The 14,811-nt window shown below is 36.9% G+C and overlaps 1 protein-coding gene across 3 annotated transcripts in view; it reads left to right on the top strand.

Moving 5' to 3' along the window:
• Positions 1–232: 232 nt before the first annotated feature.
• The window catches only part of SLC12A1 (solute carrier family 12 member 1), a 75,739-nt gene continuing 61,160 nt past the window's right edge, over positions 233–14,811 (top strand). For all 3 annotated transcript variants that reach the window (XM_031672805.2, XM_006201755.4, XM_015237230.3), the window contains exons 1-3: positions 233–652; positions 10,540–10,674; positions 10,826–10,901. In XM_031672805.2, coding sequence (XP_031528665.1) covers positions 233–652; positions 10,540–10,674; positions 10,826–10,901 — 631 coding nt within the window. The remainder of the gene's footprint in view (positions 653–10,539; positions 10,675–10,825; positions 10,902–14,811) is intronic.

Genomic DNA, 14,811 nt, shown 5'->3' with positions numbered 1-14,811 from the left:
ACAAATTTAATTTTCTGTTTTAATGACAGCTTTGAAGACCATTGTGAAGACTGTATAGGAGACAATACATGGAGAATCTTTTTATTGAGTTCTTCTAGAACAAAAGCCAGGAGCTCCCTAATGTAAACACATTAGTCTTTGTTTTGAGGAGGAAATACATAGTTTGGTTTTTTTTTAACAACCATAAGTAGATAGCTTAGCACCCCCCCTCAAAAAAAATCCATTTTGGAAGATGTCACTAAACAACTCTTCCAATGTATTTCTGGATTCCGTGCCCAGTAATACCAATCGCTTTCAAGTTAATGTCATAAGTGAGGGCCACGAGAGCAGTGCGGCCGTGAATGACAACACCGACCCGCCGCATTATGAGGAAACCTCTTTTGGGGATGAAGCCCAGAACAGATTCAGAATCAGCTTTCGGCCTGGGAATCAGCAGTGCTATGACAGTTTCCTCCAAAATGGAGAAACCGCTAAGACAGACGCCAGTTTTCATGCTTATGATTCTCACACAAACACGTACTACCTACAAACCTTTGGCCACAACACCGTGGATGCTGTCCCCAAGATCGAGTATTACCGCAATACCGGCAGCATTAGTGGGCCCAAGGTCAACCGACCCAGCCTGCTGGAGATTCACGAGCAACTTGCAAAGGTAAGCTTAAGGGTGCAGGCAAGTGTTCTCCCTTACTCCTTCTGGTGATTTCCCGCTCCTTAAGAACACAGCAAATGTAAAAGTGTCCTGTGATGAAGTCTGTTCCAAACCGTCCATTCTACTTACACAACTGTCCCTTGTTCCCAATACACAAAATACACAAATGTGTTTCACAAATGTTTTCTGACTGAGGACAGAGAACTGAAGAATTAATTCTGAAAGTTAGGCAATATGTGGTATCTTGTTTACAATTAGGGTCAATTCACACTTGGTTAAATATGTCAAACTAAATACTAAGATGGTTTCACCTTAGTATGAATGCTTCCACCACAGTTGTTAAAAAAAAATCACTGACGCTTGCTGTAGTTATTAATACTGTGATACCAGCCTTTAGTGCACATGGGTATTTTTTATATTCTTTAAAGAGAGAGAAGAGATTTATAACATTCAGCATTTTATCCCTTCCTCTTCAAAACTTTGCCTGAGGCTCCTGAAGGCACTTAAGCATATAAAAGTAACTCAATTAAATTTAAGTACAGAAGCAGCAGAAGCGGCTGAACTTTTCATTATTTAAGGAATATAGCAAGAGTTCCCAAGTCTGCTAGAAGCATGAGGCAGCACTTTATCTAATCTTAGAACTAATCATTTATAAGCTTAGTAGATTTCCTCTTCCGTAACTTGCTGTAAAATATGTTCATGCACTTTCTTTTCCTGCTTCTCTGGAATACAGTTTGGAATGAATAGTATTCTTTATGGAATAAAATTACTTGCTAAGAAGAAGAATTAGTTGTCATATATCTAATGCAGTGTACCCTTGCCCAGGTTTTAAGGTAAGGGAAAAAAAAAAGAAAAAGATTGGAACAACTCCTTTCATATTCATTCATTCAACAACTTTTTAATTAAATGATCACCTACTCTGGGGATCCTAGGAATACTGCTCTCATGAAAGATGCTAATAAAGGTGAAAGGCTCCCTTTACTTTCGGCTCACCCTTCTTTCCACAAGAAGACTCATCTCCCTATCCTCTTCCCCTCGGCTGCTCAGGGTCCCTGACCACTAGAGACTGAGCGACTTCCTGAGAAGGAGCCATGCCCTGCTCCCTTAGTCCTTCTCCCCACCAAACCTTACTTGTGCCATGGAATTTATCAGCAACACTGTGCTAAATGGCTGCTGTCTTTAGAGATATAAGATTTAGATTTTATCTGGGATATTTGGTGCCTAAATCTAAAGAAATTAGGCAGGTAGTGATTTCAGACAAAATGGGAGCCCCCAGGAAGATTTCTGAGAAGGCGGGCAATTTAAAGCTCTTGAGGTCAGACTGAAGTGTCACTTTTCTTTTCTATGTGAGAGGAGAAAGAAAAGGGAGACAGTAAAGAGGGGAAAGAAAGGTGAGGGAAGAGGGCACAAAGAGTTTCCCAGATGTGGGAAGGGCAGAAAGAGAAATTGAGAGCGTTATTAAAGAGATCTCAATTTATTCTGAAGAAGTAAAGTGAGCTGAAGTCCTCTTAATAAAAGACCTGAAATTTTATCCCATGAAAGAAAATAGAATTTTAACTCTATTAAAAAGGAAATGGTGTAAACTCCCATTGTTCTTAGGACTGATATTCTAGAGAGAGAAAAGTAGCTGATTTATAATTTCTAAAGCTATGGCTTATATAAATCTGAAGACCCTGTTGTTAGAAAGCCATCTGAATGACCACTCAGGAGGAATGCAATGGCTGCATTTGACAGATTCAATGGCTGTTTGGAATATCAGATTATTTTTGAAAAGATAAAGTGAAACTAAGGGCTTAACTTTGACTTACAGTATTTTTTTCCCTCAGATACAAAGGAATGGCAAATTAAATACATTTAAAATTAGGTTTAGTCTCCACTTCATGCATAATCAGTCTGAACAAGTATAGTTACTCTTTTTATGAATTTGACCTGCATTTTTCTAGGGTACTTCGCTTTGATTAAATCCTGTAGAACTATCCACATAACTAAATTGGGGGCAGAATCCAAATATACCCATGGAATCTACACTGGGCACATTCCTACAGCCAGGGCCATTTCAGTGTCGCTGGAGTTGTGAGCACTATTCCTCGTGCTCTACTTCTGTGCTCTCCTTCAGACATTAACAATCTGGGCCTTCTTCAGTTCGTCTCTTTCTTTCTTGCTAGTGAACTTGAGTCTGCTGTTCCCCCTGCTCTCCCCCCACCTCCCGAATAAAAGATGATGACCTGCAGTATAATGTAGCGATGATGCCATGTCCTTGTGGCCCTTGACAATTTTATGGTAGCTCCTCAAATCACAACTAGAAATGATCTAAAGAAGAAACACTACATAATAATACCCAGACATGTCACTGATCTTACATGCATAAAATGATCAATAATAGTGCTTACTTAAATAATTTAAAAGTAGAAAGTAATTAACAAAGTGCGACTTAGGAGATATTTTTTGTGCCCCTGACTATCATGCTTTAAAAGCCATGTAGGAATGGTACATTCATACTAAATAGCAGAACATACTTAGTCAGAAATCAGTTGGATTTTGTGCAAATCCTGGTTATAACTCCCAAGTCGGAGAAAAATTACATGACAAGCTTGTCCTAATAGGTAAAATGAAAAATAGATTTGAAAGATATAATTTTAAGTCTCTAACTTAAGTGAAACTATAGAAGTGATAGATATCGACAGAATTTGTAATCCCAATGATATGAGATCGTAGTAAAGAAATCCTTTTCGTTTTCTATGTAGTAAAGAGCTAAATGCCTACACTGGTGGCTGTGAATTACGGATTTCTGAAAACTCTAGTTAAAAGCAAGAAAAAAATGACTCCATTCCCTTACTTGCTCTGCAGTTCTGTATAAGCTATATAATTTCGATTGCTCTTGCAGGATGCTTGTGGATATTAGAGTTTAAATGCATAAAGTCTAGTACATTGCCTATAATGGGTAGAAACTCACTAAATGATTGTTGATGATGATGATAATTTTTATTTAAACTTTTATATAAAAAGTAAAATGCACACTGAAAAAAATTTAACAAGTACTAAAAATACATATACTGAAATGTCTCTTATCTAAAGTAAATCTTCAGTTACTCTCTCTGAGGAAATCATTACTGACAGTTTGTTATAAATTCTTCTAGAAATTTTCTATTCTTTACAAACATATATGTATATTCCTATCTGTCTAACTTTCTGTCTGTATTCTTTTTTCAAACAAGTATTGGGACATATTTTATAATGTTGCCCTGCACTCTGCTGTTTTCATTAAACAATACACATTATAGATCTTTCTGTATCAAACATGCACAATGATTATTAGACATCTGGCAAAGAGTAGTCTAGTACTTCTATTTTGTAAAAATAATTCTTTTAGTATCCAGCCTAATTCTTGTGCCCATCTTTTCATACACAATTCCTAACTACAGGGCTAATCAAAATGAAATTCCTTTTCAGCCTTACTAACCACCATTGTTGTTAGCATTTCTGAACAATACAATTGCAATACAATACAATACAAAGGATTGAGGAAAATATATAGCCTTTCTGTTAAAGTTAATGCTTTGATGTCATTGGAATAAACTGTCTATGACAAGTATAAAATACTATAAAAATTAAGATGTAAATATTATTATTTTTAACAAAGCCAGCTCTACATAAACTAAAACAAAAACAATGCATGAATTCATATTTGGGTCTTTAGGCTGTTAATAAGAATAATTTGTAAGTAAAAGCATTAAGGGTGACCCAGGATAACAATACAAAATTTTTTTGTGTGTCAGACATGGTGCTCAAACTTGACAAATTTTCATTCATTTCTATGACAACCCTTCAAGGCAGGTACTATTATTATTGCTATTTTATAGATGGGGAAAATTTTATAAAACACTATGCATCTTTAAGAAGAGAAAATAAAGACTAAAAGAAGTCCATAAACTTCCAAGGTCAAGAAGCCAAGGTCACATGGCTAATAAGTTGAACCCACATCTGCCTGTCCCCAGAGTTCTAGCTCTTCATCAGTGTTTCCCATCTTCAGCCTACTCTCCACAGCACTTTGCCTCAGCTCATTCGACAGCTATAGAAAATGGTGGAACTCAGGCACAAATTAGAGATCTCAACTCAGTCATGATGGGCTGGCAGGAGATTCCAATTCCTTCCTGGTTTCAGGGACTGTGCCAGGAGATCATGTTGCTTCTGCTACAGAATTAATTGTAGGTCTCAATCATTTTCATTGTCATTATCAAAAGCATTTATTAGCCATTTATTTATAAGAACTATGGTATAAAATAAGTTAAAGGGATTTGACTCCTGCTTTCTGGAATTTTATAAGTCAAATGCCATTGTTATGGATAAAAATAAGGGACATGGGGTCAAGTTAACAAACATTAAACCACATAAATCAATGTATAAATGCTTATCTTCTGTAAAAGGACAAACAAAATCTGCAAATGCTTTCTCTAGAAAGTAATCTTTTCTAAAGTGTTTCAAAGTTCAAATTTGGAACTTTAGCATTCAAATTGGGGATATCTAAAATTATAAATAATCACTAACCTAACAATAGCCAGATAAAATAGACCTTAAAACTAAGGCAATAAGTGCTTCGAATGCCAGTGGTGACCAGAAGCCACCCCTAAAATATTTATTGGAATGAAACTCTGCAACTAAAGATTCATTTTAATACTTGTTAGAGTTTCTTAGTACCCAAGGCCAGTTCCCCTGGGAGCTCGCACTATTAAAATAATCTGTGGAAACAAAATTAAAAAATGATTAATTTCCCATTATAAGTAGTTCAGTGATAGGTAGTGAGTAGAATGGGAGTTCCCTTAAAGGTACACTTGGAAAATGTTACAAAACTTTTAATTTTATTATACATAGCTACCTTTTGGCCTAAGCTACCAAAAATACAAGTGAATTTGTGTGTGAGATATCTGTTTTCAGATACAGTAAAAATACTGTGATTATAAAGTGTGACCATTGGTGGCGTGGTATATAGGAACTTTTAAACAAGAAAAAATCCCTTTCATTTTTCTTACTTAAAATGGTCCCGTTTATCACAAAGGGATAGAAATGTATAAACACAATAATATTGATCAATGAGATACAGAAAAAATGATTAGAATCATATATTTTTCATTCTTAAATGAACCTTAGGAATTACCTGGTCCTTACTGGGATTCGCTTTAAAATTATCCAGTGGCAGGGGTGTGAGAATAATATTGGCCATATGCTGCTAACTGTTGAAGCTGCGTGATGGGTACATGAGATGCACTATTCTCCCTACTATTGCATGGGTTTAAATATTTCAATAATGAAAGAAACTTTAAAACAATGGGGAGGGAATCATCAGGCCTAAATATTGATGGAACTATTCCTCATTGACGGCCTAAGATTTCCACCATACTGAGATTAAAGGTTGAAAACTTGAAAACATGTATAGTAGCAAATACTATCCTGTTAGAACTTAAAGAATAAACATATGGATTTTTTTTTCTTTGATGATAGCTAGAAAGGCATTTGTCATTTTTCTGGGGTCTGAAAAATCACATATTTTATATTCAATAAAATCACTTAATCTTTCATCATCTAGAATAAATCCACTAGGAATTCACTTAAATTGCATGTGATTGAAGATTTACTAGTTTATTAACATTGGAGGGGAGAAGGTCTTTTATCAAATGGACTTTCTTTTTCTTTGTCTCCTTCTTTCTTTCTTTTTCCTTCTTTCTTTCTACATACTTTATTTTACCTTCTCTGAATAATTTATGCACAGGTAAAACTCTTGGTAAATAAATAATCATTCCCTAAAGCTATGCAATTTAAAATGCATTTATGAAAGGTTGTGGGTCATCATTTATGGTAATGGAGTGTGAACAAACAAATTAAATCAAAGTATGAAGGAAAAAACTGGTTTCAGGCAGCAATCATAAAACTTTTAGTCTTTGAAACTTTGGTCCCTAGAACATGTACCAGTCAGGAGTCTGCCAGCCACTGGTTACAGCTCACAGCCATGAAGTCCCCACAAACCCTCCACCTGAAGTCTTTGATGATAAGTTAACTTTATAATTGCTATTTGGGCTTACAAGGAAGGTATTTATTAAAGAGTGAAACCAAGTTTTGCTTTATCATGTTAGAAGAGGAAGATGGCAAACACTGAAAAATTATTTTGCCTTAGAGTAAACTACTTCAAAGTAAGATTTTCAGAAAGTCCATTGGTTTTTTCCTCATTGGCAGTATCCAGGAAAGGTTAAGCGACTTGCTGGAGGACAAGCTCTGAATTAATTGCACAGCCAAAAGTAGATTCCAAGTCTCCTAGTTTACACGGTGCAGTGATTTTTCCGCTCCCACATGAGAGCAAGCAATAGAAATGAATTCTGGACTTACAAATTTACTATCAGACCTTTATAGTCAATGGAAGAAATATACATTAGAGGGGTTTTTCCCCTCTATGATATAAATATATTTAAAACTTTGAAACTGTGGCAGGTTGAACATACTTACCTAAGAGAGAGTTGAAGATCCTACAGTGACTCTATTTTTGAATACTTTACAAAATTATTGCCTTACTAATTTCTATGTATAATGATCTCCCTGACATGCCCTCAATGAATACTATTTTTGCTTCACATTGTGATGTCCTAGTGATAAACTGAAGAACTGTTAAACTGTGACCAGAAGGTCATCCATCAGACAGAAATGTTCATTTACGGGAAAATTTTAAATATCCTATTCACCCTATTGTCTACTTTGTAAGATTTTTAAAAAATAGTCATTGATATACTCATTAATCCAGATCTAAGGGTCACAGTTACCATCAGAGTTCATCTAAGAGGAGAGCAATTTCCTGGACCAAATCCTCAAGCTCAGGTTTAATCAGAAAACATGGGTTTTATTCCCAAGATTGCCTTTAAAAAGCAAGTGACTACAATTCTGTTTCATAGGCTCCCCAATTACCCCAGAAAAAGGAAATTGCCTTCTCCCTGACTGAGCAGTCACTGATGATCTGGCCATCGGATCATGATTAACTAAAATACTGACAATTTAAAGAGTTTTTCTCAAATCACGTCCAATAAATGAATCTCCTAACCAAGTAAATTCTTCAACATTCATGAACATTTTAACACATTCCTCAATTCCTTGCTCTTACTGATTTCTCCACTTATGCAAAATGAAAGTTACATTTGACCCATACAGCTGCCTTATGAGGATAGAATCCTTTCAGAAAAAAATAGAATTTTTAATTGACTGGAGAACAAACTCAAATGTTTCTCACCCATCTGTAACTGACTGTATTGTACAAACATGTGACATCCAACGTGATAGCCCTAGACACATGTGGCTATTAGCACTTGACATGTGGATAGTACAGCAGGGAGGGTATAACTCAATGGTAGAGCACATGCTTAGCATGTAGGAGGTCCTGGGTTCAATCCCTAGTACCACCATTAAAAATTTTTTTTAAATCTCTCTTTAAAAAAAGAAATGTGGCTAGCACAAATTGAGATGTGCTGTCAGTATAAAATACACGCTGGATTTCAAAGACATAGTATAAAATAAAAGAATGAAAAATGTCTCAATAATTTTATATTGACTATGTGTTGAAAAGGTATTTTACACAGATCTATAAAGTAAAGGATCTAATTAAAAGTCAGTAAAAGGATATAATTAAAAGTCCTTCCTGCAATTCATTAGCCACTACTGCTAATGAATATTTACATTGCAAATATTAGAAATATAATATTCTATAAAATTTAAATATTATTTTTAACTGTAAGCATCTATATCTGAACCCAAGTTATTTCACTAATTTCTTTTTACTTTTTTCAGTGTAACTACTGGAAATTTTTGAATTATGTGCATGACTTACACTTGTGCTGGTAGAGATCACCAGTCTCTGCCCAGCTAGTTCAGCCTCAGTACCTATGGACTTTGTTTATCCGTATCTTACACTGATACGAATGTATGATGGCAGCTTTCAATTATCTGTGCAAATAGGGCCTGAGGACGTTTAAGATTAAGATATTTCTCCGGTAATTCAAAACTAAATTTTAACTATTCATTTCAGTTACCTTGGCCATTCGGTTTTTTTCGTAAGGCTGTCAGAAAATAAGATGATCTGGCTTGGGATTCATTCCCTTTCTATCCCTTGTTTAATGTGGCCTGCATAGAGGAAACAATGAGAACTGGAATACCCAAGAGAGAAGGAAGAGAAAAGACATAGGAGGCCAGAATGGATGAGAACCTTGGTCATCTGCTTTTAAGTGATAGAGATCAGGTGGCCTTCAAGTCCACTTTGTGGATTCCCTACTGTTTGCTGGCATTGAGAAGTAACCCACACCACCATCTTCCTCCAATGCAGTTATCACACAAGAACTCTTACCACACTGTATTATATTGGTTATCTAAGTGCCACACTAGTATCATCAAGAAAGTCTTTTGGAAGAATAAAATTAGGAGAAATCCTTACTTGGAGGACTTGCTGGAAAAAGGAAACAAGAAGTCAAAGTCACTTGGAGTAAATAGCTCGGAGTAGGGTCATCTTACAGCGGGTATGCTAACGGTACACCAAAGCCCAAAGAAGCAAGGACCTTTGAGAGTGGCAGGAGCAAGGACTGCAATTGTCCCCGAATAAAATCCTTATAATAAATACTGAATATTTACGTCATGCCTATCTCATTTTAGAAGGGAAGAAAATGCCCTTGTCTAAGACCTCTTTGCTAGTGATGCCAGAACACATCATCCTAGGTGTAAACCAACTTAGACCACTTAAGCAAGATCAAGTTGTTCTTTAACAATGATAATCGAGTGCTGAATCTAAAAGACTCCCCCACAGGTTTCAAAATCCTTACTAGAGAAGATTGCTTTGGGGGAGCTCAGTGGGGTATAATCTTACCATTAGTGAGTGAGTCAAGTAGGTGCTAGATAGGCTAAATCAAGAGGGTGCATTTGAAATTATTCAGTCAAATCTAAAAGAAAAACTAGAGAGTTGTTCTTAACTTGAGAGCAACATAGTGATTTCCTTCCCCGTTAAATTCAGGGACTATCTTACTGACAGGAGGAAGATCTTTTTCAAAAGTAGTTCACACAGGGGAAAAAAAAAAAAACCAAACAAAGGTTTTGACCTTTTTTTTATAGTACTTACTTCTTATTTCTACTCAGCTTATCTTTCTAGTAGTCATTGGGGAGAATTCTTACCTCCTGAGCAATACTACGACACAGCCAGCAATTCTTAGACAAAGGTATGTCAAATCTGAAAGAAACTTCCCCTCCAGGAATAGCATTCTTGGAGCCATACAGTGCATTTACAGCTTTTAAGACTACTTTAAGCCTTTTTTCTTTTTTTAAAGAAAACACCTCTATGTATTCTTTTATTGAACCTTCTTAAAGATACTCTGACATGAGTAAAGAAGTTTTATTATCATTATTTTAGACAGTAAAATGAAGCCCAGGGAGGTTAATGGAAAGAAAGGCAAACACTGACTTAGTGAGGAGGGTTAACTTTCTGGCCCTCTTACCTTGCCTTCTGAAAAGACCGTCACTCACTCTTGATAAGCATCTTCCCTACCTTGGGTCCCTTCTTCTCTCTTTTGATCTTTTGCTGTTCGCAGTTTATCCAGATCCGATCATTTTCCCCTCAAGTAATAGTCTCACCAATAGAAGAACTGCCCAGCTTCCTGGACCATCGTCCTCGCAGTCTTAGTTGTACCTAAAATCACCCACAAAACAAACACATCAGCTCCCGGGGCAAAAAAAAATAATCTTATTAAAATGACTAGACTGTTTCCTTTTTTTTTTCTTTTTTCTTTTGTCACGAGTTTTATGGCAACTGTTTCAATTTGCCTTTGGAAGTTTTATGAAACCGTGTGTTGACCAAATACCGTGTTTTTGCTATCTATCAGAATGTCGCAGTGGCTCCGGGTTCAGCTGACTTGGTTGCTAACGGTGATGGGATCCCTGGAGATGAACAAGCTGAAGACAAGGAAGAAGATGATCAAGCCGGTGGTGTGAAGTTTGGATGGGTGAAAGGTGTGCTGGTGAGAAAGCTCCTATGTTTACAAATGAAAACTGTTCCGTGTCCTAGTGGACTAAGTGTTAACGAGGCCCGAACAGCAGAGTTTCAGAGATGACTGGGTTTTGCCCCACGGTCCCCTCTCACATCCCTTTCCGTGCTCCTTCAACCCACAGGTGAGATGCATGCTGAATATCTGGGGTGTCATGCTCTTCATCCGCCTCTCCTGGATTGTTGGAGAAGCTGGAATCGGTAAGCAATTTTTCCCTTCTACATCGTTTTTGATGTAAATTAAAAACCCAATAAGCAACTTGTTTTCACCATTAATGCTGAATGTGAGATGAAGGTCACAGAATTAATCTGCACTTGGGCTCTTTTACTTTGCCTCTTTGACAATGTTTGTCAGAGAGGAAAGGTGAAGCGTTAATTCCCGGGAGACTGGAATTTTCCAGCTTGCCAACCAGATGAATGCTCAAGGAAATATTTCTATCTTTTCATAGAGTTTTGGGTGTGCAGGTATACAGAGATACATTCATTATAAATAATAGTATTCATATTTTGGGACATATTGACATTTATCAGAGAATCCCCTTTATGATTATTGGCAAAACTTCACTAAACAAAAGTAACTTGTGGGAAAACTGGTGAAAATGTGACCTGACTAATAAAAATGCTGAATTGTTGAACATTTTCCAAAGAAAATAATTGTGTTACTCTCAGGTACAGGCAGTAAGAAAACAAAGGTTAATAATGTATTGCCAGATAGAAGCTTAAAAAGATAGGTAAAATGACTAAGATAATGTATATAATGATTGCTAATTTTTCCAAGTGGAAAATAATGATGTTGAAATTATTTTTATTATAATATCTGATTGATTTGATAATAATAATTTGGTTTAAAAATTCTATTCCATTTAGAGTATTATTTCCTGTGGCAAAAATTTTTAATTGAGAGTATAGGAGTAAAATTTATATGAAAACTTATTTGAATTTTATCAAAGTTTTTGATTTAATATAATAAAAATTCATGATGTTCTATTGTATATATGGAAAATATATTATATATGGAAAATACATTATAATGTGATAAAAATTAATGATGTTCTACTCTACATATGGAAAATACGTTCTACTTTATATGTGGAAAATATACACGGAAATTAATGATGCTCTACTCTATATGTGGAAAATATTCACCTTGAGGAGCACACCTATAAATCATTAGTATCTGGCTGAGGGTCTAGCTCAGTGGTCAAGTGTGTGCTTAGCATGCACGAAGTCCTGGGTTCAATCCCCAGTACCTCCGTTAAAAATAAATAAACCAAATTCCCCCCCAACAAAAAAAAAAACAGCAACAATAGAAACAAATTTTAAAAATAGCTAATCAAAGAGCTATTAAAAAAATCATTAGTATCAAGAACATAGAAGTTTAGACCTGCTTTCAGATTCTACTCCAAAATGTGTCTCAATTCACATTTTATTAAAAGGTACTTACTTGGTCATTATTTATTGCCTTAGCTTCTCAGAACACATTCAGAATCACCAGAAGCCTAACACAAAAAAACAAAGAGCTGGAACCATTTCCCATAGTTTTTCCACGTTGCATGTTTGGCAACTGCTGGGTTCCTGACAAAGGGCTGCTTGCCGGCTTTATGATGCATAGCAAATGAACACTTACAGCCTCAGGGTCTACAATAAGTATATGCTGCTCCATGGAAAATCTGCTTCTTAATATTGCCAAGTTGTTGCTCCAGGGTTTCATGCAAAATTAGTTTTTTAAGGGCAGTTTAGTAACTTATTGAGATCATCAGGAAACATTACTTTGTTTGGAGGTGTGAGTGCAGCCCAGGGCAAGAGTAATTCTTTTTAATGCAACTTATTTAAAATCCATATGTTTCGGCAATAATCTGAACTTTAATCAGATCTTACATTACTCTTCACAGTCAACCCAGTTGCATGTTTACTGCAAAATTACAGAATATGAAGAATCCTATCTCCTGCTCAACTGTTTATTACACTTCCAGACATCCGCATAGTTTTAATAAGGACCTTTTATTTAAGTAGTCAAATCCAACTTTAGAAGAGGGTAGGGTTCTACCTAAATGGGTGTCCAGTGGGTTTTCCTTCGAATGGAAGTGTTTTACTTTTTTAATCTGAGAAGATAGACTTCAGTGAGTAGTAGAAACTTATTATCTATCACCCTTACTCAGTTTTACTGGCCTTGCTAGGAACATAAAGCTAAATGAGTTGATTAAGTCTGTGTCTGGGGCCCATTCAGGTTCCCTTTATTGGGAAAGAAAATAAGCAAATACAAGCAGTTCCTTCTTGCTTTGGGGGCAGTTGGAGGAAGAAACCTGAATACGCTTTCAAGCCAGATCCTGGGAACAAAGCCAGAAGGAAGCTGGAGCCAGAAGTAATGGTAGCTACAGCCCTAGGGTAACTGTTCGGAGGTTATGAGTTTTGGCTGCCTTGTCCCCCAAAGCATATGGTAGAATGAGCTGATAATGCCATCTAGTTGTTCTCTGTCTTGAAGGCCTTGGCTGGAGCATGATGGTATCCAATAAACTTAACCATCAGACAAGGAAGAAGGGTGTGAAAAGCAGGTGTGACCTGAAGCAAGTCATTTCTATTCTGTGCATTTCACTTTCTCATCTGAAAATTAGGGAGATGGATTAATTGTTTCTCAGTAAACGCTTTGAAGATAAAGCTAAAGAACCTTGCGGAACAGGCAAACACAAATTGAGACCGGCTAAGGGTAGCTCAATAATCTTCGGACAGTGAGGTGCATACTAATTACCTGGGGAGTTAGTTACAAAACTGTAGAACCCTGGGATTCACTTCGAAAGATCCAAACTCAGTAGGTCTGGGCACATTTAATCAGCTCCCGAGGCATTCCCTGAAGCAGGTGGTTCAGGGCCCCCAGTTTGAGAAAACTATAAACTGAATGTCTTCTAAGCTGCCTTTTTACCCTAGGTTTGATGTCTGATTGTGAGAGAGAAGCAAATCCCTTGCTGTTTAAATGTATACAGGATTGCTTCAGGATTTTGAATGGTTTATAGAAATACATACAATGCAAAAGGATAAATTAAGAATTGTTGGGGAAAGAAAGGCAAAAGAAATACAAGGGTAGGGAAATAATAAAAGAGTAGGTTTAAGGTCATGAAGTACAAACTAGATGGTTTTATACAGTTGTTGGAGTGAGCTAAATATTTGACATTAAACTTCCTCAAAGTCAAGGGTTAAAACAATGTGCACTAAGTAAATAAAATGAAAAGAAGCCAGCTTTAGTGGCACACAGACCTGAACCACATAGTGATGCTCACAGGTGGTGCTCACAGGATCCCTGCAAAAGATAAGAAGAATTTAGTGTAACTATTTCTTACAACACCAAACTTTTAAGAGTCTGTAGGGGCCAAACAAATATAGCCCAAGTTTGTATCTCATGCCCACGGTTAGCCTCTTCCTACTGCACTTTAACCTGTAAAATAGCCTAAAAAATTCTGGTAGAGCCAAGGTATAACCGGCAGCATCGAAAGAACCAACGTCCCATACCTCGTTCCCATTTCTGTCCTTAACCTCCCTCCACTGCCCCTTTGTCTAGGGCTTGGCCAGAGAGATCACGGCCTCTCTGGGCCAACTGCCCTTCTCATCATCCTTGGAACAAGAGAACCTACCACCAGCAACCAAACAGGCCTAGGCAAGAGCATTCTGGCTGGAGCCAGGGTGATTTCAGCGCCTGGGACCCTAAAACTTCTCCCTGAGTTTGATGTTGGCCTCCACTGAGGAGGGTATTGAAGGGGAGGAAAAACTGTTTTCCCTCCACTCATCTTAGGCTCATGGGCTAGGGCCCTGTAACTAGACTGAGGACATACAGATTAACAAGAGAAAAACAATCAGAAGTTTATTAACACATGCGTCATGCATACACATGGGAATCCTCTGCGATGAGTAATTCAAAGGGGGTGGGCTTATATAAGCTTCTTAACAAAAGAACAATGCATTTTTAGAAAAGTGACAAGACAAAGGAAAAGGGCTGAGTTTCTAGAGTGGCACATTGTGGGATGGCAAATATATGGGGGTGCGGGGGGAATGGAAGATAAGGGCTGGTTAGTAGTCTATTTGGATTTCTCTGGTATCATCTCCAGTCTCCATCTGATAACTG

The sequence above is a fragment of the Vicugna pacos genome, chromosome 6 (assembly GCF_048564905.1).
Source record: "Vicugna pacos chromosome 6, VicPac4, whole genome shotgun sequence".
Lineage (NCBI taxonomy): Eukaryota > Metazoa > Chordata > Mammalia > Artiodactyla > Camelidae > Vicugna > Vicugna pacos.
The sequence above is the reverse complement of the archived record's forward strand: the minus strand, read 5'-3'. Positions and strand labels throughout refer to the sequence as shown.